This window comes from Tachysurus fulvidraco, chromosome 2, assembly GCF_022655615.1.
Source record: "Tachysurus fulvidraco isolate hzauxx_2018 chromosome 2, HZAU_PFXX_2.0, whole genome shotgun sequence".
Lineage (NCBI taxonomy): Eukaryota > Metazoa > Chordata > Actinopteri > Siluriformes > Bagridae > Tachysurus > Tachysurus fulvidraco.
Genome location: NC_062519.1, coordinates 38,455,680 through 38,477,686, shown reverse-complemented (window position 1 = coordinate 38,477,686; position 22,007 = coordinate 38,455,680). Strand labels below are relative to the sequence as shown.

General features: G+C 41.2%; 1 protein-coding gene across 9 annotated transcripts in view; it reads left to right on the top strand.

The window, feature by feature from the left end:
* The window catches only part of myo9aa (myosin IXAa), a 105,723-nt gene that overhangs the window by 29,261 nt on the left and 54,455 nt on the right, over positions 1 to 22,007 (top strand). For all 9 annotated transcript variants that reach the window (XM_047810374.1, XM_047810381.1, XM_047810373.1 and 6 more), the window contains 3 exons: positions 15,880 to 15,974; positions 18,127 to 18,189; positions 19,342 to 19,441. In XM_047810374.1, the coding sequence (XP_047666330.1) occupies positions 15,880 to 15,974; positions 18,127 to 18,189; positions 19,342 to 19,441 (258 nt within the window). The remainder of the gene's footprint in view (positions 1 to 15,879; positions 15,975 to 18,126; positions 18,190 to 19,341; positions 19,442 to 22,007) is intronic.

Below are 22,007 nucleotides of genomic sequence, written 5' to 3'. Positions count from 1 at the left end.
AGGCATGGATGCTTTTGTTTGCTACACTGGGTTCTTATGAATCGTGCTGTTCAGCTCACAGCAGCGTTACAAAGTAATCCTGTTCTCTTTACTCGGAACAATAATCGTATGTCTCTTAAAGAGTTGGATTCTCCATTATGACAGCAATTTGTCAATACCGACATTGTTTACTTTCATACTTTTTGTTTTAGTTAGTTGTGAAACCACATTTTAGCTTCTGCAGATCCAAAGTGGTGATGCTGCTCCAGACTCTGTTCATAAATGCTAAATAAACTCCCCGTTAACTCCGTAAGCTTCACTTTGTAACGACTGCACACACTTTTAACATTTTATGCGGGTCTGCCGAGTCCACGGGTAAACACTTCGCGTATAATCCGTAACACATTTGAACATAAACCTATGATTAGTGTTCGACTTGAACTTGTCAGGACTTGAACAGCAGAGTAGTTTAGACTACAGCATGGCTTCTGTAACTAGAAGAGAAGCTTTGAAATAAACAAGCAGTTAAACGATGCATTTGGCTGTTCTGTATAGCAAACATTGTTTATTTTATACTTTTTAGCATTTGTAATCTCTTCTGTTGATACCTCAAACATGAAGGAATAAGAGGAAGAAGAACTGCTGTGTAGTCCATGCCTGGTCTCTAACTCAGTGTGAAACAGACTCAGGATTGTGTGGACTGTGCCACATCTGATTTGTATTAAAGCAAAGACCTAAATACATGATTTGCGAGTTTATCATCAGCTCCTTTCCATCTGGTTTATTGTCTAACTGCTGATAGTTTTATCTTTTCACTTCCTAATATCCGATTTGCTTTACTGTTGCAGATTTAATTGGATTCAGTTGCTTCCTGATTTTATTTATTTATTTATTTTTTAAATTTAGGATAAGCCTAAGATTAGAATGTATTTTATTGCTGTGTTTTATGTGCGTTGTAGCGATAACACTGTAATTAGCTTTTATCACAGCTATTATTATTATTACTGATGCTCTGCTCATCTTAAGAAGAGATTTGCAGACACTTTAGTTAGTCCCCACACGTCGTCTCCACCCTAAACTATCGTTTTATACGACTTTAATGGAGCTGAGTTTCGGGGAGTTCACCGTCATCATGTCTATAAGCGATTAAGGGAAACGAGGCGACGACTCACAATACAGACAGCGGGTAACGTATACAGAACTCATGATAAACTGTTTTGAATTTTGGTTTCAATTCATAGTACATTGATGGCTGAATGTTGTTTTTGAAAGTATATAAAAATCCCTATAAAAATACTTTCCCGAGTGTTCTGTCGTATTATATCCTAAAGAATAGCTTTATCACATGAACTAAAACTAAATATCACACCAAAAAAATATGTCAAAGTCCTGATACATTCATGACTGTATGTAGGCTGTTAAAGATGACATCAGTTTAAAGTGGTGGTCACTTGTGTTTCTGACGTCTCGCAGTCGCCCTCATACAGATCAACTTACATTTTATACAACTAAGATATCAATTTGCAACTTGTAGCTTTCTGTTCAGTAGCTCAACACCCCCCACCCCCCACCCCCCACCCCCGCCCTGATGTTTCATGTGGTCACTTTTAAGAAGTGCCCCAGACTCATCATTTTCTTTCCCTTTGTCTTTCTGTCTGTCTTTCTGTTAATAATAGGGACAGATTATTGTTATTACAATTACAATTATTACAGTATTTGTGTGGGGATTGAGATTAATGATTGTCTCCTTTCGTAGTTACAGATTAATTTATTTTTATTGACATTTAGTGCAATTTTGACTCTGTTCTGACTCCCAACCCTCGAGTCTCACTCTTAACCTGATGTCCGTCCCTGCCTCGCTCTGGCATGCGAGTGTTTGAACTACGCTCCGATACTGGCCTGAAAGACGAGCAGCGTCGCGGCCACGCTAAGAATAAAGCTCTTTCCTCTCTGGAATGTTGCCTGTGGCATAGTAAACGACTTAAGAACTGTACAAAACCAAAATCTGAACGGAAGGTGGCAGAGCAAAGCGATCACTGCTTAAATACGCTCCCAAGAGCACTAGTGCCTTTATGATATCTGAGCCCCTTATCAGTGATCCACTTCCTGTTGGTGAACTGCGTCGTGTGATTAAACTGTTTGTATCGCAAACCGTACACATCCTTTCCATTCTCTGTGTCTCCATTCACGTATTCATTACATTCAGCCTGTTACATATGAAGTTCATACAACACCTTTCAGGCAGTGGGTGTGGTTTCTTGCAGGATGACTCCACCCAAAGAGCTGGTGTATTACAGCTCATTGAAAGGGTTTTTGATGAAGATGAATGAATATTTGCTCTACGTTAAAATGCCACCTGAAGTAAGATCTTGCATGATGGTTACTGGGTCTTGAACCCTTGTTTTTTTTTTTAGTTCTAGTGCAAAAGTGCTATAATGCTCAGTGGGAGATGAGAGGAATGGGAGGGAATCCCTGTGTTAGTCTTTTTGACACTGAGGTAATCAGATTGGCCTCCTTTCTTAAGAGCTCCAGGTTGGAGCTATGTCAGCGATCTCCATGTCCCCCACACTGTTTAGACCGCTAATACCTGGCATCTAACAAACACAGACGTCTCACCGTCCTTCCAAACCCCTGTTATCTCTTTTATTTACAAATGTCGGTCAGTAACTGCACCCGAGCCCTTAACTACATGCACCTTCTTTTCTTTCCAACAGCAATAGTAGTCAGAGTTTTTTATTTTTTTTTGCCTGGCAAAAGCCTGTTCTGGCAACTTGTAGTGTTTATGAAATATGGGAATGGCTGGTGTTGTGAAATATTTATGGTTTGGCCACAGATTAGCTTCTGCCCACCTCCTAGGAATGTTGGTAAAATTGTAGGGTTTGGGATACGCATGGGAAACTTTCCAGAGTAGACCACACTGCCCCCGTGATGGACGAGAGATAACGTAGACGTCCGAGATCCTTCACGAAGCGGCTAGTCTTAGGGATCTCAAAGTCTTCATCATGATACATTTACCTCGTATCATTCTGACTCCTTAATGCACTATTAAGAATGACTGAAGATAAGTTATAGCTGATAAAGTCAAGAAGCCGTGACGAGACTCCTAATTTCAGCAGCTGTAGCACACAAGTCTCAGGAGAATGAAGTTGGCTGATAAAGTGGACCAAATTTGGCAGCGATGCCCAAATACTTTCCTCGTGAGTGAAAAAAAAACAAATCTCAGATTTTCAAGGACTAAACCCATTGGCAAGGATAAATACACAGTAAGCTGATGCAAGAGTGCATTTGGTTTAGAAAAGATGACTACTTTGTAACGCAAACACAAAGGTCAGAAACTCCATTTTGACGAGTTCCTACTTCCCACTTCTGAGGCAAGTCAGTCGAATGCACTCTGTGAAGCTAATCCTTATTCCTTTAAGTTCTGTTTGTTTTTCAATGTGATCCTGATCAAGGTGTGTGTCTGTGTGTGTCTGTGTGTGTCTGTGTGTGTCTGTGTGTGTCTGTGTGTGTCTGTGTGTGTCTGTGTGTGTCTGTGTGTGTCTGTGTGTGTCTGTGTGTGTCTGTGTGTGTCTGTGTGTGTGTCAGAGACAGACACACACAGTGTGTGTGAGAGTAACTTCATCTCCTTGCCCTCAGCGGTCAGCAGGGAGCCCAGTGTTTTCTCTATCAGGATAAACGTCCCTGGCCGTTGTGGGAACACCGCTCTGATCAACATGTGCTGATCTACAATAATAATGATCGATATTGCTGCACTGTTTCCACAGCAAGACTCTTGGCTTTATAAATACATGCTGAGAGCGAGGTTTGAGTTGCAGCAGGTCAGGACTCTCCCGCTTCTCTGTTGTTTTTATTCCAGTGCGTTCTTTGGGTCTCCAGAAACCACAAATGTTTTTCTGGTTTGAACAGAAACCAGGTGCAGTAGTTCTAAGGTGTGAAATGTGTTTACTTTAGTAGGTTTAGCGCTTCACTCCAAAGCACTAAAGCATGTTAACAGCAATCAGACATTATCAAACATCTGTTTTCTTGACTTGTCCAAACTCCAACAGCTCTGGTATGTGACCGTCTTCTCCAGTCGGAGCACAGACTTGTTGTGTAGCATTCTCTCGGCCTGCTAACGCACTAATGATTTAAACTTTGTTCCTCCTCATTCACTTTTCTTGTGCGTGGGGATTTTTCTGTGCATGGACAGATTAGCACCGTTGTTTAGCATGCCATGTAGAAATACATTTGATTTTACTCAAAGAAACAAAGTCAATTAAGAGCTTGAGTGTATTTGTAGGTTTGAAGATGATCATTTATTCACACACCAGTCCCAGGTTCCAGCACATGCCCGGTGTCGGATCAGAGCGACCGCGATTAGAGTGGGTTCTCCTGAGTAGTGCTTGCCGTTGTTCACTTGTCTGCCTTGTTTCAGTGTCCGTGTCTCATTCCTGCATGGTGTTGGGACGCCTCACCGCCTGCTTCCTCCCACGCCTGGCCTCGTTTTCCTCTTCCTGCCTTCCTGTGGTGGACAGGCACAGCTTTTCACACAGACTCATTTTTCAGAAACGGAAAAAAAAAGATGAATATTAATTATTAAATCATTTATAAAGCAAACACATACGTATACAAACAAAAGGCTGAAAACACTGAAGTTTGTGCTAGATGTATAAAGAATGTGCCATTTGTTTTTTCTTTTTCGTGTGTGTGTGCGTGTGTGTGTGTGTGTATGTGTCTGTGACTGTCCCTGTATGTGTGTCAGTGTACATGTGTTAATGGCATTTGTTTTCAATAGCACGATGCATTGAATAAAGATCTGCTGACTAAATCTGAGCAGTGGGGCAAGACTTTACAAATGCAAATTCTCTCTCACACACACACACACACACACACACACACAGGAGGGGAGTGTATGAAGTTTCTTCTCTCCACATCCACAGAAACTCTTGAGTTAATCCACCCTGCTGTAGCTGTTTATATAAACAGGCCGCATAAAACATTGTTTATTCGCATGTTTCTTTCTGTGTGTGTGTGTGTGTGTGTGTGTGTGTGTGTGTGTTTTTTGGGTTTAAGTGTGAACACGAAGGCCACGTAAACCTGCTGTGTATTAGGTTCAGTGGGTTTCACCTTGCCCTTACACTATGACAACCTTCTCTCTCTCTCTTCCGCTCATTCTCTCTCTCTCTCTCTCTCTCTCTCTCTCTCTCTCTCTCTCTCTCTCTCTCTCTCTCTCTCTCTCTCTCTCTCTCTCTCTCACACACACATACACGCACGCACACACACACACACACTCTCTCTCTCTCTCACTCACACACACACATACACACACACACACACCTGGAGGCTGATAAACCCAGTCTTTAGTCTCGCTCCCACAGGAAGAAAGCTGACATACTGTATTTTTATGGTGTTCATAACAAATCTGATATACACCAGTTTGCAGCTCCCTCAAATGTATCCTGGAATGGACCAGTGTTTTGTCACTGTCCATATTGCACAGTTCATAATCATAGTAATGGATGGTGTGTGACGCAGAGAAGTCCTGACCGTGCATGAGATTCGGGTCAATCTGCTGCAAAACCAGATCTTTAAAATACCTTAAAATGACCAATTGTAGAAATGTACACAGTGATGACATTCTGTAACGCGTTGTCTGTGGCTCGGGTTCAAACGTAACGTATCCATAAAGTATTTTTTTACGTTCTGAGCAAACACTGAGCGCTGAAGCTGTTGAAATAGAATGATCAATAGTATCATACTCGTTCGGATACATGACGTGACCCAGGATGTTAATCATAGTGTTTTTTAATGATGAAAGGCATGATACTGACATGACGCACTTACCTATTGTCTGTTATTGTCACTACAGCTTCTAGTCAAATACTTTTTATTGATAAAAGAAAAAAAAAGATCTGATTCGATCCTTAAAGACAGCATGACACTAGAGAAGCTGAAACACAAACTGAAAATGATTTCATTTTTCCTCTGGCTCCTGTGTGATTGCTCTGATTGTTTTGATTCTCTGACAATTATTTGGATTTTACACATGTGTATATATGTCATGGAGAAATGGATCCAGAACCAACATACCGGGTTTTCGTGTCCGATATCTCCTTTCATATATTGTATTTCAAGCAATCGGGTGATCTCTACTTAGGAAGAAAAAGCACAGTGCTTGAATTAATAACGATAAAGAAATCTCTTGCTATGGCGCTCAGAGTGACGTAGCAATGACTGAGTTGCCTCATAGAGATTCTCTCCAGCGCGGTGCCATCTCTACGGTTTATACTGCTTTTAACCAAAGAGAAGCTGCTGCGGTTGCTGTGTCACACAATGCTCTTTTTGTTTTGTTCGTGTGTGTGTGTGTGTGTGTGTGTGTGTGTGTGTGTCAGGTTGGCATGTAGGAAAGCGTGTGGAGGGTTCCATTAGCTGGGAGACTCATGAATCATCTGAATGGACTTCATTCTTTTCAGTTCTTTATGACTCTGAGCACAGAGAAAGTGCTCGATCACTATTCAGCTATGTCTTCCACTCCCACTTCCTGCTGCACGTGTCGATCATATCCGTGTGTGCTCCAGTTTCTCTCGATATTGCAGACCTAATGTCCAACAGCTGCACCACAGCTGTATAATATAACCGTGAGGGACAAATGTGGACAATACACATTACTATGGGTGAACTGGGTATTTATGAGCTCTACAGACCTGCCAAACTTCACACATTTCGTGTAGGAGTTAGCACTCAGAATACACCAAGTGCAGGTTCCCTTATTTTAAGTGACCTACGAAGACCTTTGACGTGCCAAAGCTGTGTTTTACAGATGCACCTTGCTATAAGGTCTGCTCTGATATCAGCTGAGTTTCCTATCAGCATCTCTCAATAAAGAAAACGTTGATGATTTGACGTATCTAATTTTGTTCATTCTTTTACTTTATACAGACTAAGTAGTGTTTCTCTCAGACAGCATGTGAGAACCAACTAGGGGCATGTTTATGTTCAGACTGATCTAAATATAGTGTTGAAATGACTTGCTTCCCAAACACATCGTTTATTCAAAAATAGGACTGGGTGTCCCGGCCGTTGTTGTCCGTTTCCAAGAGCAGGAGCAGATGAGTCTTAAGGGGATCAGGGCCAAGATGACCACCAGATTGAGTGAGTCACGATCAGGGGCCAAGGCTTTACTTCAGCTAGACTTCCTTTCTGCATTGTGCCGATGATTAGGCTTTTTTTCTAGCTATTACTTTTTGGTAGCAAAAGTATAATTACTAAGGAATTACTTCTTGTGAAACCTCGTGTATGCAAAAACACAAACATTATTTTTGCAATCTCTCCTTTGAGACAAAGTAATAAATAATTATTTTTTACATTATCATACATTTGAGAGAGAGAGAGAGAGCTCGAGAGAGAGAGAGAGAGCTCAATGAATCGCATTAATTTAGTAATTTATTTGGATGCTTTTCGTGTGTTGTTGGTTCACGAATCTCGTCTTTTCAGCAGCGATGGTAACAAAGCAGCCGGATCAAGATGGAGCTTTGGGTTTCCAAAGTTCAGCCTGCCAACATGATTTCTGAGAGATTTAGTACATTTAAAAAATGTGCTGATTTTTTTTTTTGTCACCTTGGCTAGTAAACTACTATCTACTTGGCTAGTAAACTACTACAACTAGTATGTGGTATAACCATACAGAAGATATAACCAGTATGTGGTATAACCATACAGAACATATAACCAGTATGTGGTATAACCAGTATGTTATAACCATACAGAACATATAACCAGTATGTGTTATAACCATACAGATCATATAACCAGTATGTTATAACCATACAGAACATATAACCAGTATGCGATATAACCAGTATGTATGTGATATAACCATACAGAACATATAACCAGTATGTGGTATAACCATACAGAACATATAACCAGTATGTATATGTTATAACCATACAGAACATATAACCAGTATGTTATAACCATACAGAACATATAACCAGTATGTGATATAACCAGTATGTATGTGATATAACCATACAGAACATATAACCAGTATGTGGTATAACCATACAGAACATATAACCAGTATGTGGTATAACCATACAGAACATATAACCAGTATGTATATGTTATAACCATACAGAACATATAACCCGTATGTATTATAACCATACTGAACATATAACCAGGATGTATGTGTTATAACCATGCAGATCATATAACCAGTATGAATGTGATATAACCAGTATGTATATGTTATAACCATACAGAACATATAACCAGTATGTATGTTATAACCATACAGAACATATAACCAGTATGTATGTGTTATAACCATACAGATCATATAACCAGTATGTGTATGTTATAACCATACAGAACATATAACCAGTATGTACATGTTATATGGTTATAACATATACTGGTTATATGTTCTATATGGTTATAACTTCAACCAGTAGATGAAATCAAACTGAATGCACTGGTTTAGGTATTTGAATAGAGCAGAGAAGAGCAGTCTGTCCCTGAGTGGGCTCGCATAAACCGCTCTTCATCTGCTCTCTGTAGTGCTCTCCCGAGTAAAGAGAAGCCCCTAAGTTCGCTCCAGTTACAGTGCCTCGAGGAAACACTAAGCCATTGTGTGCTGTGGAATGCACTTGCAACTTTGGGCCCAAAAAAATGAGCCTCTGCTTGATTTGACTCCATCATTGTTTATTATTCCCTTCACTCTTCATGCTGTCAAGCTCGATCTGCTTTGTCCAACTTATTATAGGCTGCGTGTAGGATTAGGTGAGTTGAAAGTCTGCCGCTTTAATCACTCCTCTAGATGACTCCTCTCATTCACATAACGCTCTTAGTTACGTTACATAACAAGCATCACCGGTTCATGCTGCATTCAAAGACTATTGTTTTGTTCTCAGTCACATGGTCAGCTGAAACTTGGTAACCAGAGCCTGTAAACAAATCCTTGTAACCTGGAAACTCGTCCAGTGGCAGGACAAGCTAGGGATTAGTTTCACTTTAACCAGAACGTCATTCTGAATGAATTCAGCCACTGGGACCGAAATTGTCACTTTACTGTGCTGCCGACAGTATGGTGTATATCGGCGCTCTCCCTGCTTATGTCACTACACATAGCCACCAGTTTATAACCTGTATCCTGACCCGTCACACTCGTTTGCTTGTTGGACCGCTTTGAGAGAAGTTGAAATTTGGAACTCTGGATAAGGGCCGAATACCGTAAATGTACTGAGCTGAGGCTTTCCTGTTCATCCCGAAGGTGTCTGTGAGGTTGAGGTCAGGGCTCTGTGCAGGACACGCTAGTTCTTCTACTCTAGCTTTGGCAAACCATGTCTTCATGGAGCTCTGCGCTTTGTGCACAGGGGCATTGTCATGCCGGAACAGGTTTGTGTTGCCTCAGGGCTTTTTACACCTGGTCACTTCATGCGTTTTCTGTGATCAGATAGCTATCCGATGGTAAAAAGACCAGGTCTAAATGCCCTCTGAAACGTTTTCGAGACGGATATAAATCCGATCGCTCAAACCACTTCAGGAGGAGGTCTGGGACGCATTTCAGATGAAACTTCTACAGGTGTAAATGCATGTGGTTGTTCAAGCCACATACGTCAGCGCTATACTCCTCCCCAACAGAAGTACGTCACTCGCAGGTGATCTTTCACCCAGGTGTCTCGTTGGGGCTTAAAATGCGCTGCTGCGGTCAGCGAAAATGCAGTTTTTTTGTAGCATAAACATCCTAACAAGTTTATTAATATCCTTTTTGATTGCGTTCTGAAAACCGCATCCACCAAAGCGTGTTCCATTTCAATTACCCTGAAAATGAGGTAAAATATATTAGCATATTGGGCGGGAGTAGAAAGATCGGATCGATATCCGATTCGCCGAGACGCATTTATGTGGCCTGATGTAAATGGAACAGTTTTAACAAATCAGATAGCTATCAGATCAGAGATGACACCTGAAGTGACCAGGTGTAAAAAGACCCATAGTTCCACTCAGAGGAAATCATAATCGTGCAGCCTGCAAAGACATCGTGTACAATTACTGTATGCGCTTCAAACCTTTTTAGTGTCTTTAAAAAAAATAAAACCAAAAACTCTGCTTGTCATGTTACAAAGTCTATCCTAAAGTCTTTGTTGTGGAGAAAACCTGTTCTACAGCACTGACACCGAAGACTCCTACCGTGAATGATAAATACGTATCTTCTTACAGAAATACCACCATATTCAACTATTCTGCTTCTGTCTCGGATGAATGAATTTATTGTACTCGGATTATGTGGCACTGTAGCAAAGAATAATCAAGTGCACGTTAATCCCACAAACCTGATTTGATTTGCATTCAGAACTGCTGCTAGAGAGGCTGCTGTTATTCCAAACTAATGAATGAACATCCTCTGACCAATCAGATTTATATATTCAACAGAGATCCCGACCCATTCTAAGCTTAACGTAACCAATAATAAATAAATGCCCCGGGTTGTTTTCATCTGGAATACAAAAAAAAAAAAAAAAAAAAATCTAATTTAATGTAATATAATATAATCCACTGTGACTTTTTTGCAAATCTGATTTTATATTAAAAATGATTCTATTAGTCTGTTATTTTATTAAAAGAACACGTTCACTTAGTCTGCCAAGTTGTGCTCTGAGGTTTTAGATAGAAATACTTTTATGATGATTACATTAAGCACATATAGAGGTCAAGTGGTCACTACAATATACATGTATTAGCATGTAAAGAAAAAGAAATTACTTTTCCTCTCCTTGGCCGACGTCCAGGACGGATTTCCTTTCCGCATAACGAAGCGGCCCGTTTTTTTGTAAGAAAGGCTTGACCAACTTTGTTATACAATTTCTTTCTCACAATTTTAATCGGTTCAGAAACGTATTCTACCGGTTTATCTTTCTTCCTTATTTCTTTTTCAGCAGCTTATAAATAGCACTTGATCCAGCACATCCTAGTATTTTGCATATTATTGTTAGATGGTAAGGCACTCGAGATGCTAAGGACTTTGAAACGACGTGTTTATGGGATGGCAGTTATTTTATCATGCTTTGACTGAATAATAATAATAATGGCAGTTTTGTCGTCAATTCACTGTGAAGAAAATGTGCCGACAGTCTGAAGGATAAGCAGAATCTTTATCTTAAAAGTGTCCTCCTTGAGACGAGAGATGTCTTCGATTTAAGATGCTGCTTCCTCTGATGCAAAAAAAAGAGGATTAAGGCGAATGACCTGTTAAATAAATAAATTTGACATGATTATTTAATTACGATGTAATGTATTTGTAGTGTGTTTATAGCCTAAGAAACATGCACTTCAGCAACCTTCAATAGTTTTCAGTATCTAGTTTGTCACATACAGTATGAGCAGGGATTTATCCCCTTCTTGTTAGGTCAGGGGAGAATGACTGACTGACTAAGATGTGTACATGTGGGATGTCAGGAATGTTTGAACGTTTGAGTCAGAGGAAGGGAATGAATAAAATGATGGTCAGGAAGGATATGTCACAGGCGATGAGGTGGGCTTGAGCGCTGACTCACGATTCGAAGCTTCCTCACCACACGCACAGCTTTCCGAATGAAACCAGGGCAGATACGGAGCCGTCATGGGGAGAGGCCGAGGACATTTCCTGATGCAGTCAGCTGTACTGAAGTGTCATCCTGTGCTTGTTAATCATGATCACTTTTGTGCAGAGATGGCTTGATTGCCAAACTCTGAGAAGCAGTAGCAAGAGCAAGCAAAAAAAAAAAAAGTCATTTTAACCCTTACGTGACCTGAAATGATTATTAGATTAAAGCCACGTATAAAGTTGCTGTATATAATTTCCTATTCCACATTTAATCCTATCCTGCATCCAACCGTATCGCTCTCGCACGCTGACAGCGGTTTGATTTTCCGCCCCGTCCGCTTTAATACCTTAAAGGCTAACACAAAATGAAACATGCCTCTCATATCCAGCTCATCCAGACAGTTTACAGGGCACACGATTACTTTCTCTGAGAACGACTTTCCTTTTCGGATCTGTGACTAATTGCTCTGAGGCACCGCAGCTTAAACACGGAGCTCTGTTCAAACTCGTTCAAACCCCGAAGCTGATTCCCTCTTCATTCCGCCTGACTCGCATTATTTAATCTTTCTGTTCTCGCTCTTTGCTCATTAGATCAGTAGTTATTAGTTAACCCTAATGCCGAGCTGAAATAATCAATTAATCTTTCTTGTCGTAATTGGGCGATGTTGGAAGGGAGCGTAGTCCTGCTCCAGATAAACCCTAATTAGGCCCCGACCATTGCTTCTGGCGTTGGTCAGTACTTTGGAAATTTGCTTTGGTCATGGATGCGTTTGCGTGCAAAGAGCCTCAGATAAATACTTAGCGCGGAGCTGTATCGGATGTGTAATGTTTTATTCTGGGCGGAGGCTTTAATTGCATCCAGAGGCTGAAGCTAAAGCTGAGAGCTTTCTTTCCTTTATTTAATTCTTTTAATTACATAGCAGCGGCGGACGCCGTTTGTGCTGCCGTTTGAGATTCGTGCTTTGTACCTTCTTCACTTTCTCTGACTGTTTCAGTGTCGCAGCTCCTTTAAATACTCACACGTAGATGGACTCTGTGTTTAATCATTATTTGGGTTCATGTAAAAATACAATAAAAGTGAGGGGAGGAACGTGTGAGCATATACATTTAACAGATGTGTGTTGGAGCTGTTGAATGTGTTTATTCTTTAAAAAAAAAAGCTTGTATGAAAAATGTGGCCAGAGATTTACTGCTTACTTTAATCTGGATTATACCATTTAACAGACTGTTGAGATTCTGTCACGTGTGTATTAGGACTCGATACCAGCTACTGATGGCATTTTATTTTTTTTTTTACAGCTCTGTCAGTCAGTGTAGTGATTTACTGTAAGACACAACCTCATCATCTCCCAGTGTTAATGCCTTGTAATAGATAGTTAGGCCAAGAATAGGAGAACAGCTTCCTGTTCACTTACTGCTCTGAGTATATGTAGCACAGTGCTGCAGCGGGTAACAACAGATTCTGCTCTCAGGTTACTGGGGGATATGAAGTTTCACCCGTTTTCCTGGATTTCTGCTGGTGGTTTTGGCTGCACTTAATTGCCCCATATGTTAATGCATGTATGTTTATGATACCAAGTGATACCATTCCCAGGAATAGTGCCCTTTCTGATTCGCCTCTGGTTTATGCCTCAGTCTTACTATAGCTGTTTGCATTCTGTACAGGTTAAAGTAACTGTCAAAACCCTAACCCGTTTTTTGGTACTAATCCAGGTTCAAGCACTACTTTAACTTGGCCTGAAGGTATGTTGACACAAATCCAAGAAAAGCACTTCTATAATTTCAGGGGCCATTTCTAAGAGCACTCTGAGAGTGATGGTAAAGTACTGTGGGAATGCAGTCTTCCCTCGTGGCTCCCACGCCTATAGCTCCTCTTCCTAAACGTTGTCGATGGACTTCACCGTGGCAGGCAGCACTGTGACGCCAGTAATTCAGCATTGCTTCTATAATGATGCCAGGACAATGAGGCCAGATCAGGACACATTTGTGTGGGGATTTCTGTGACACACTCGTTACACACGAGTATAGTTATGCATACAGCTGTTTTTCGTAGCTCTAGTAAGCTGTTGCAGATTATTGGGCCTGCGGGACTCATGGCCAGTTCTCTGCTCTCTTTACCATGAAAAGGCCTTCTGCTTCTCCTCTGCTAAACATTCCCTCATGTTCATTGCTGAGAAGACTTACGACTGTCATATTTCTGGATTTAATCATTTCACGTGTGCCTGCCTCTGCCCAGGCCCACGCCGTCACGTCGTCCATGAAGACCTGACGGACTAACCGCATCGCCGCCTTCAACATGAGCTTAATACACCTTTTACCCTGGACAACTGCAGCTGCTCTCAATCCTTTTGATGTGATTTTAGATTTTTGAATGCAGAATCAAAGGCATTCAAGCCAGTCCTGTCTGCATATGTTGTTCCTTTGAGGGGGGGTCTTTACCAGTCTAACACGATACTCCCAGTTATTGTACACACAGTAGTTCAGTTGCTGTCAAGAAAAATACAATGACCATTGAACAAAAAAGCCCTTTAAAATGCTGAGAGGTTTCAAGCTTAAAAAGAAATGATCGTCGTATCGTTCAATCAGGACCTTGATGGGCAGAAAGCGCTCCTGTGTCTTCTGCTTCCTTAAATAAAATAATGCTGAGGTTGACCTCTTATTTGCTGAATTGGCCTTCAACGTGTGACCCATTTCCCCAGGAGTGGGTTGTCTTCCAAGCTGTGTCCAACATGACAAAGTCTTCAAGCATCTATTAATATGTCACACACACACACACGCGCACACACACACAGATCTGCACAACATCCACTTGATGTTTGGCTTCTCCAGCCTTTTCCAAAGAGAGAGCTATATATTTAGTTTGTCAGACTAAATCCGGCAGCCATCTGTACTATAATCTCCGTGCTTGACGTAACCCTTTCTGGACATCTATCCGCTGCTGGAGGATATGACTTAACTTTGTGTGTGGACAGCGAGAGAGAGAGCGAGAGAGAGTGTGTCTGTGTTGGTGAGCCACAAAACCCTGGATCTGGAATGAAAACTGGGTGGTGGAAATCCCTTGTGTGTGATCCATTGCATCAGTTAGTGTATCAGTGTATGAGCGCCTGGTTGTTAGGAGGGAAGGGAGTGGACCGAGCGTTCTCCAGACGGACAGAGGCAGCCCAAAGCGACCCGCTGAGGAATTTGTTTACTTGTGGTGCAGCTACAAATAACTGTGGCGTTTATACACTGAAGGACTGCTTTCCATTCCAGGCAGCTGTACAACACAAACAGGCCAAAGAGGAAGGTGTGGTGGAGTCGTAGCTCATATTTCGGTCGTCCAGTCATCATCAGATGCAATTCGTCCACAGTTTATCTATCTATCTATCTATCTATCTATCTATCTATCTATCTATCTATCTATCTATCTATCTAATCTATCTAATCTATCTAATCTATCTAATCTTTTTTATTTTAAGGCATAAATCCTCCATGATAAACATATAAAACTCTGAAAAAGTCCAGCGGCCAGAGGTAAACCGGAGCATTTTACTATTTTGACCCCTTTCGATTGTAATTTGAGACATCTTAAAATTACACCCTACTACTTTTTAAGCAATAGGGTCAGAACAAATGCAGATAAACGGAGAAAGGAAACAGGACATGAAAGACACATGATTCTTTTATAAAAATCAGGTCTTTTGTCTGCTGTCTGTTTAAAGCGCAGGGTAGCGTGTGCTCTTTCTGGTTGGGGTTGTTGGCATGGAGGTGTTTTGATTGATTGTAAATTTAAGCTTTTCTCTCTCTTCCTGCTAAAGTTTTTTTTTTTTTTTTAAATATACAGGCAACACAATAAAAGGACAGATTGTTTAAGTCCGTATTCATTTCAGAAAACAGACCACTTGCTAACGCAAGGTGAAAATATTACACAAATGTGTATAACGCTTTAGCTCTCAACCCTAGTTGTCCACAATCGAAGCCTTCTTTTTTTATTCGGACTAAATGATGCGCTTAAAGAGGAACTTTCCAACAACGAATCAGAAGCAACGTAAAGAAAGAACCAAGCCGAGGCTCCACAGAAGAAAGTGCTGCTATCAACCAATAAGAACAAATGGTTTTAGCTGGAGCTGATGACACTTTTCATTGGTTTCCCTTCCATATATTATACTGGTAGTATTATTTTTAGCCCCACACAGGAAATGCAGCGTCCTTTTCTCTTCAAACCGTTATTGTTTGCCCAGCGTTTGGCCCGGTTTCTGTGCATGCGGTTGTTGTTATTGTATGTCGTTATTCTTGCAAATTGAAGCCGTCGCACCACTTACAACAATCGCCTTCTGTTCCTCTCTTCCCAGGCTTTTGGCAACGCGAAGACGGCCCACAATAACAACTCGAGCCGCTTCGGCAAGTTCATCCAAGTCAACTACCAGGAGAGCGGCACAGTCAGAGGGTAAGAGAGCGCTTTTGTTCTGCAGTTAAACAGCAGTCAATGGCATCTTTCACACTGATCTACAACTTTTATTTTAGAGCAGAATATTCAAGTAATCGTTTTATAATATTCAAGGCATTTATTAGTATCGTAAAGAACATTTAACAGGAATCGACCGACAAAGCGGTTTCCAGTGCTCAGGCTTTTTCCTGAGCGCTACAGGCACAAGCGACTGTGCACAAACAAAATAGGAGCAGTGTGAACATTTTGTTTCATACATTTATTACAAAACACCGTTTTATCTCATCACTCTTTGTTCAGCATGATCTGCTCACCCCTTGTTCACATTTTCCCTGAAGGTTATAACCATTTTCCAGCCCCAGTGATTCTAATTCTATACATTATATTAGTTATAATTATAGAAGGCCTTACTTGTGTTTCTGTGCCATTAAAGTGTTCCTGAAATCAAAACACTTCAAATACGTCCCTGTGTTGCCCATGTGGTGTTCAGTCATCAACACTGCTGACCTTTGGCCCAGAACAGCTGTGCGGGGGAAGAAAGCGATGAGAAATCTAATGACGTTAGAAATGAGATGAGAAAAAAGGCTCTCAACTTTTCCCCATAGCTTTTTATTTATTTATTTGTTTGTTTGTTTAAGGAAAACCTCTAAAATAATATTAGATCTAAATATTACAGGGGGCACGGTGGCTTAGTGGTTAGCACGTTTGCCTCACACCTCCAGGGTTGGGGGTTCGATTCCCGCCTCCGCCTTGTGTGTGTGGAGTTTGCATGTTCTCCCCGTGCCTCGGGGGTTTCCTCCGGGTACTCCGGTTTCCTCCCCCGGTCCAAAGACATGCATGGTAGTTTGATTGGCATCTCTGGAAAATTGTCCGTAGTGTGTGTGTGTGTGTGTGTGAGTGAATGAGTGTGTGTGTGTGTGTGTGCCCTGCGATGGGTTGGCACTCCATCCAGGGTGTATCCTGCCTTGATGCCCGATGAAGGCCTGGGATAGGCACAGGCTCCCCGTGACCCGAGAAGTTCGGGTAAGCGGTAGAAAATGAATGAATGAGTGAATGAATATTACATTTTTAGGCATCTCTTGACACTTAGGGCCTTTTTACACCTGGTCACTTCGTGTGTTGTCTCTGATCTGATAGCTATCTGATTTGTTAAAACTGTTCCATTTACATCAGGCCACATAAATGCGTCTCGGCGAATCTGATATCGATCCGATCTTTCTACTCCCGCCCAATATGCTAATATATTTTACCTCATTTCCAGGGTAATTGAAATGGAACACGCTTTGGTGGATGCGGTTTTCAGAACGCAGTCAAAAAGAAGACGAATAAACTTGTTAGGATGTTTATGCTACAAAAAACAGCATTTACTGTTTGCTGCATTTTCGCTGGCCGCAGCAGCGCATTTTAAGCCCCAACGAGACACCTGGGTGAAAGATCACCTGCGAGTGACGTACTTCTATCGGGGAGGAGTATAGCGCTGACGTATGTGGCTTGAACAACCACATGCATTTACACCTGTAGAAGTTTCATCTGAAATGCGTCCCAGACCTCCTCCTGAAGGGGTTTGAGCGATCGGATTTATATCCGTCTTCGAAAACGTTTCAGAGGGCATTTAGACCTGGTCTTTTTACCATCGGATAGCTATCTGATCACAGAAAACGCATGAAGTGACCAGGTGTAAAAAGCCTACTACAATACAATAACTGTTTCGCATTAACAAAAGGGGAATCCAGCTGGACCACACACTAGCCTGCAGCCCAGAAAAAAAAACACTTCATAATCAGTGTTCATAGACCAGCAGCAGCAGGTGCTTTAATTCTGAATTATACCGAGATATAAATAGACATCAGCAACCACTTTTGATGTCTGGATCCATTGATTCGCTTCTCAATAGACAGGAAGACGGAGTGTGTAGCTCTGCTTCCACCTGACATCAGTGTAGTGAGTGTGCGAGTATATTGTGAATATGTGAAGTGTCTTCTCTACACGTTTGTGTGCATGAGCTGTTGCTATAGAAAGCAACGTATTCGGATAAACGCATTCTTGCTTGACCAATCAGATTTTAGAATTTAACAGGTAGAAAAGATGGGAAAGATTGTATGAAAAGATTTGGAGTCCTGTTATATCTTTTTTTTCATCACCTCTGTTTCAGCGCCTATGTTGAAAAGTACCTGCTAGAGAAGTCTCGGCTTGTTTACCAAGAACACAACGAAAGGTACGAAACACACACACATACACATACACACACACACACACACACACACACACTTTATTTTTTTTGTCTGTCTCCAGCAGTTTGCAGTAGTTCTGAACACAATGCTTGTTGATTAGCCTGCTTCACACAAAATAAATCTCGTCTTTGGCTTCAGCTCTGACACAGTGGCAGCAGTGTGAATAAATCCACTTTTGTGTTGGAAAGGCCACATGTGGGAACGATCGTGCCACACAGACCGTTGCTGTCTAAGCCTTGTGCAACAGCCTTTCCAGTCACATGTACCAAACTCACCCTCCAAGCAGCTCCTAGTGATTGGAAAAGCGAAATCTTTCTGGTTTTCTGAGCGCCAGACCATCATTTCCTAATGGTGTGGCATTTCAGCTCCACACAGGCAGTCATTTTGTTTGTATCAGATGTAATATGACACAAGGAAAGACCCAAGATTTCAGAAATGGCACATGGTTCTAGACAGCTAATAGGACTTAAAAAAAGAAAAAAAAAAATGAGCTAAACATCTTTATTAGGTTTACATTGTATGTACATATGCAGTTTATTAATAAATGACACCCGTAATGCTAAACTTATAATGTGGAACGTTTATGAAAGATGTTCTTGTTGTAGCTTAGGTTATAACCGCTAGAAAACTCTCACAAGCCTCTCTTTATCTTTAAATGTTACCATGGAACAGGAAAGTGTGAATTCCTCTCTCCTCTCTTTTGGAAACTTACTTTCATAAACTCACAAAGACTCATAAACTGGTGGTGCGTGTTGTTACTGCTCAATAAGGTGTGTGTGTGTGTGTGTGTGTGTGTGTGTGTGTGTGTGTGTGGGGTCTATGGTAATACATGGATGTGCACTAGGTGTAGGAAAAGAGTGTGTGTGTCAGTGTGTGTAAGCATTAATGCCGTCATGGTCACTTATTGAGACAGATTGCTGACCTCAAGCTCTCACTGCTTAGCGAGGGGCTTTGTCCCGCTCCAGCTGCTCTGTGACCCTTGACCTCCAGCAGCGCACCGTGCTCACTGACCCTCTGCTGGTGGATGTGACGATCTCTCACTATCTCTCTCTAACAGCACTGTATATCTGTACCACCGGAAAAAGTGTTGCGTTTGTTGATCCTGAGTCCAGCTGCGTTTTTTTTTTTCCTTACAGGAACTACCATGTGTTTTACTACCTGCTGGCAGGCGCCAGTGAAGAGGAGAGGACCGCATTCCACCTCCTGAAGCCTGAAGAATACCATTACCTCAGTCAGGTAACAACACCTTCACCAAAGTGTTATCTGAGTATCGTGTGTGTGTGTGTGTCCGTGTGTGTGTGTCCGTGTTTACTTATACAACTGTGTGCTTTTCTGAGCATAAACAGTATCTAAGCATGTGTATAGTTTGTTACGTATTGTGCGTCTGACATTTCCTTTTTCTTTTTTGGCAGTTCTTCTGTCACATCTTCCTTTTCTCTCTTTCTATCCTTCAACACCTCCACACTGGGTGGAAATCTCATTCCTCCCGGATCACGATGCAACGTCTAAGACAATCGCAAGGCTTTCTGTCTCTCTGACGAGGCTTCTGTGTCTCTTAGTCCAAAAAAGGAGGCGCAAACTTCCCACTCTTAAAAAAAAAAAAAAAAAAATCCTCCATTATAAGATGACCTTCTGAACTATAAAGCAGGCTGGAGTTTATATTACCATATGAATAAAATAGATTGGTTTCATCTTAATTTAACCGCATCGGTCACTATTAGAGAGCACAGGCCCAGAACACAGCACAACAGCTACTGCAAACGGCATTCAGATCCAAGATGTAACATCTAATATTTTTTATACATTTTTTTTTTTTAAATATCACTGAAACGGCCAAAATGCCACAGCGGTAGAAATGATATAATTTGTCGCTATGACATTTCTGCTCTGTGTCTGAGATGTTTTTCATTTACATTTATAACGTACAGATGTTAGCGCATCTCTAATACGATCGGTCATGAACGTAATCCCTACACGATGTAGCCTCAAATATCCTAACATAGAGACAAAGTGAAGGCTTATAATGGACCATATTTTAAAAGCGCTCCTTTTTTATTTCTTTTATTGGACAAGCGGTCAGTCTTCCAAAGAACGCGTCACACCTTGATTCGGTATGTAAGGTAACAGTTGTTGTGTTTTCCTTGCTCAGAGTTGCCCTGTGATTGGTCCTGAATCACTCTTAAGATAGGGGCCTTTTTACACCTGGTCACTTCGTGTGTTGTCTCTGATCTGATAGCTATCTGATTTGTTAAAACTGTTCCGTTTACATTAGGCCACATAAATGCGTCTCGGCGAATCGGATATCGATCCGATCTTTCTACTCCCGCCCAATATGCTAATATATTTTACCTCATTTTCAGGGTAATTGAATTGGAACACGCTTTGGTGGATGCGGTTTTCAGAACACAGTCAAAAAGAAGACGAATAAACTTGTTAGGATGTTTACACTACAAAAAACAGCATTTACTGTTTGCTGCATTTTCGCTGACCGCAGCAGCGCATTTTAAGACCAAACGAGACACCTGGGTGAAAGATCACCTGTGAGTGACGTACTTCTGTCGGGGAGGAGTATAGCGCTGACGTATGTGGCTTGAACAACCACATGCATTTACACCTGTAGAAGTTTCATCTGAAATGCGTCCCAGACCTCCTCCTGAAGTGGTTTGAGCGATCGGATTTATATCCGTCTCGAAAACGTTTCAGAGGGCATTTAGACCTGGCCTTTTTACCATCAGATAGCTATCTGATCACAGAAAACACATGAAGTGACCAGGTATAAAAAGCCCCACAGATTCCTAGTTGGAGAATTTTAAGCTAAATTTAGGAGCTCTCCGAGATCATTCTTAGACACTCTACGAATACAAGCTTTCCGTCTTTTCTTATTGACGGCGTTAATTATGCTGGAATCTGTGATTTAAACCCATATACTCTACTGTATAAAATCATTATTGTAATGGTGGCTGCTTGAAATTCATCTACGATTTAACCTCCACCAACAAGCCGTCTTTTCACGGACCGCTCATCCGCTTCTCTGCTTTTCGTCGCCATTTAGACAGAATGTTGCCTTTCATACTGCTCCTGTAAATATGTTTTTCGCTCTCGCTTAGATGTGGAAAATAATCACGAGAAGATTGATGTCCAAGATTAGCAGCTGTCCTCAAAGTAGCCAGTGTGAGTTAGTGGCGAATTCCAGGCGTTTTTCCTGAGAGCTGTCACTTAGTTGCTCTCTTGCTCAACTTTCAGATCAAATGACACTCCAAGGAACAAGCAGGAATGTGAAGAATTCCACAAGCTATGCCCAGAATTCCACACACACACTCCAACCTGGACGAGTCGTGTCGGTTTCTGTTTATTTAAAGGATAGGCGTCACGTTTTTTTTTATAAAACATCTCAGTTCCTTATTTGTTAAGCCGTTTCCACTGAACTCAGCCTGAACTTTACATAGAATTCACACAAGGTATAAAAGTGACGAGTGTGTGACATCTGTCTAGGACACAAGCTCATAAGACACTCTTATCTGTACACTTCTCTATGGAATTTAAACAGCAATTGGGGAAAAACTTCATGTATGTAAATAAGAAAAAAAACAAAAAACACTGGAGTCTTTACAAATGTGTAGAGATTTGATTCAAATATCCTTTTGCAGAAGGATTATCTTTCCGTTTTATTCACAGTATGGACGTGAACAGTATGAATCGATTGTGCAACAAGCTTCACTTCATTGAAGTTCATTACATCTTGCACTCGTGATATTTTAGAAATAAAAAATCCCATGACTCGGTGTACAAAACGTAGGTGTTG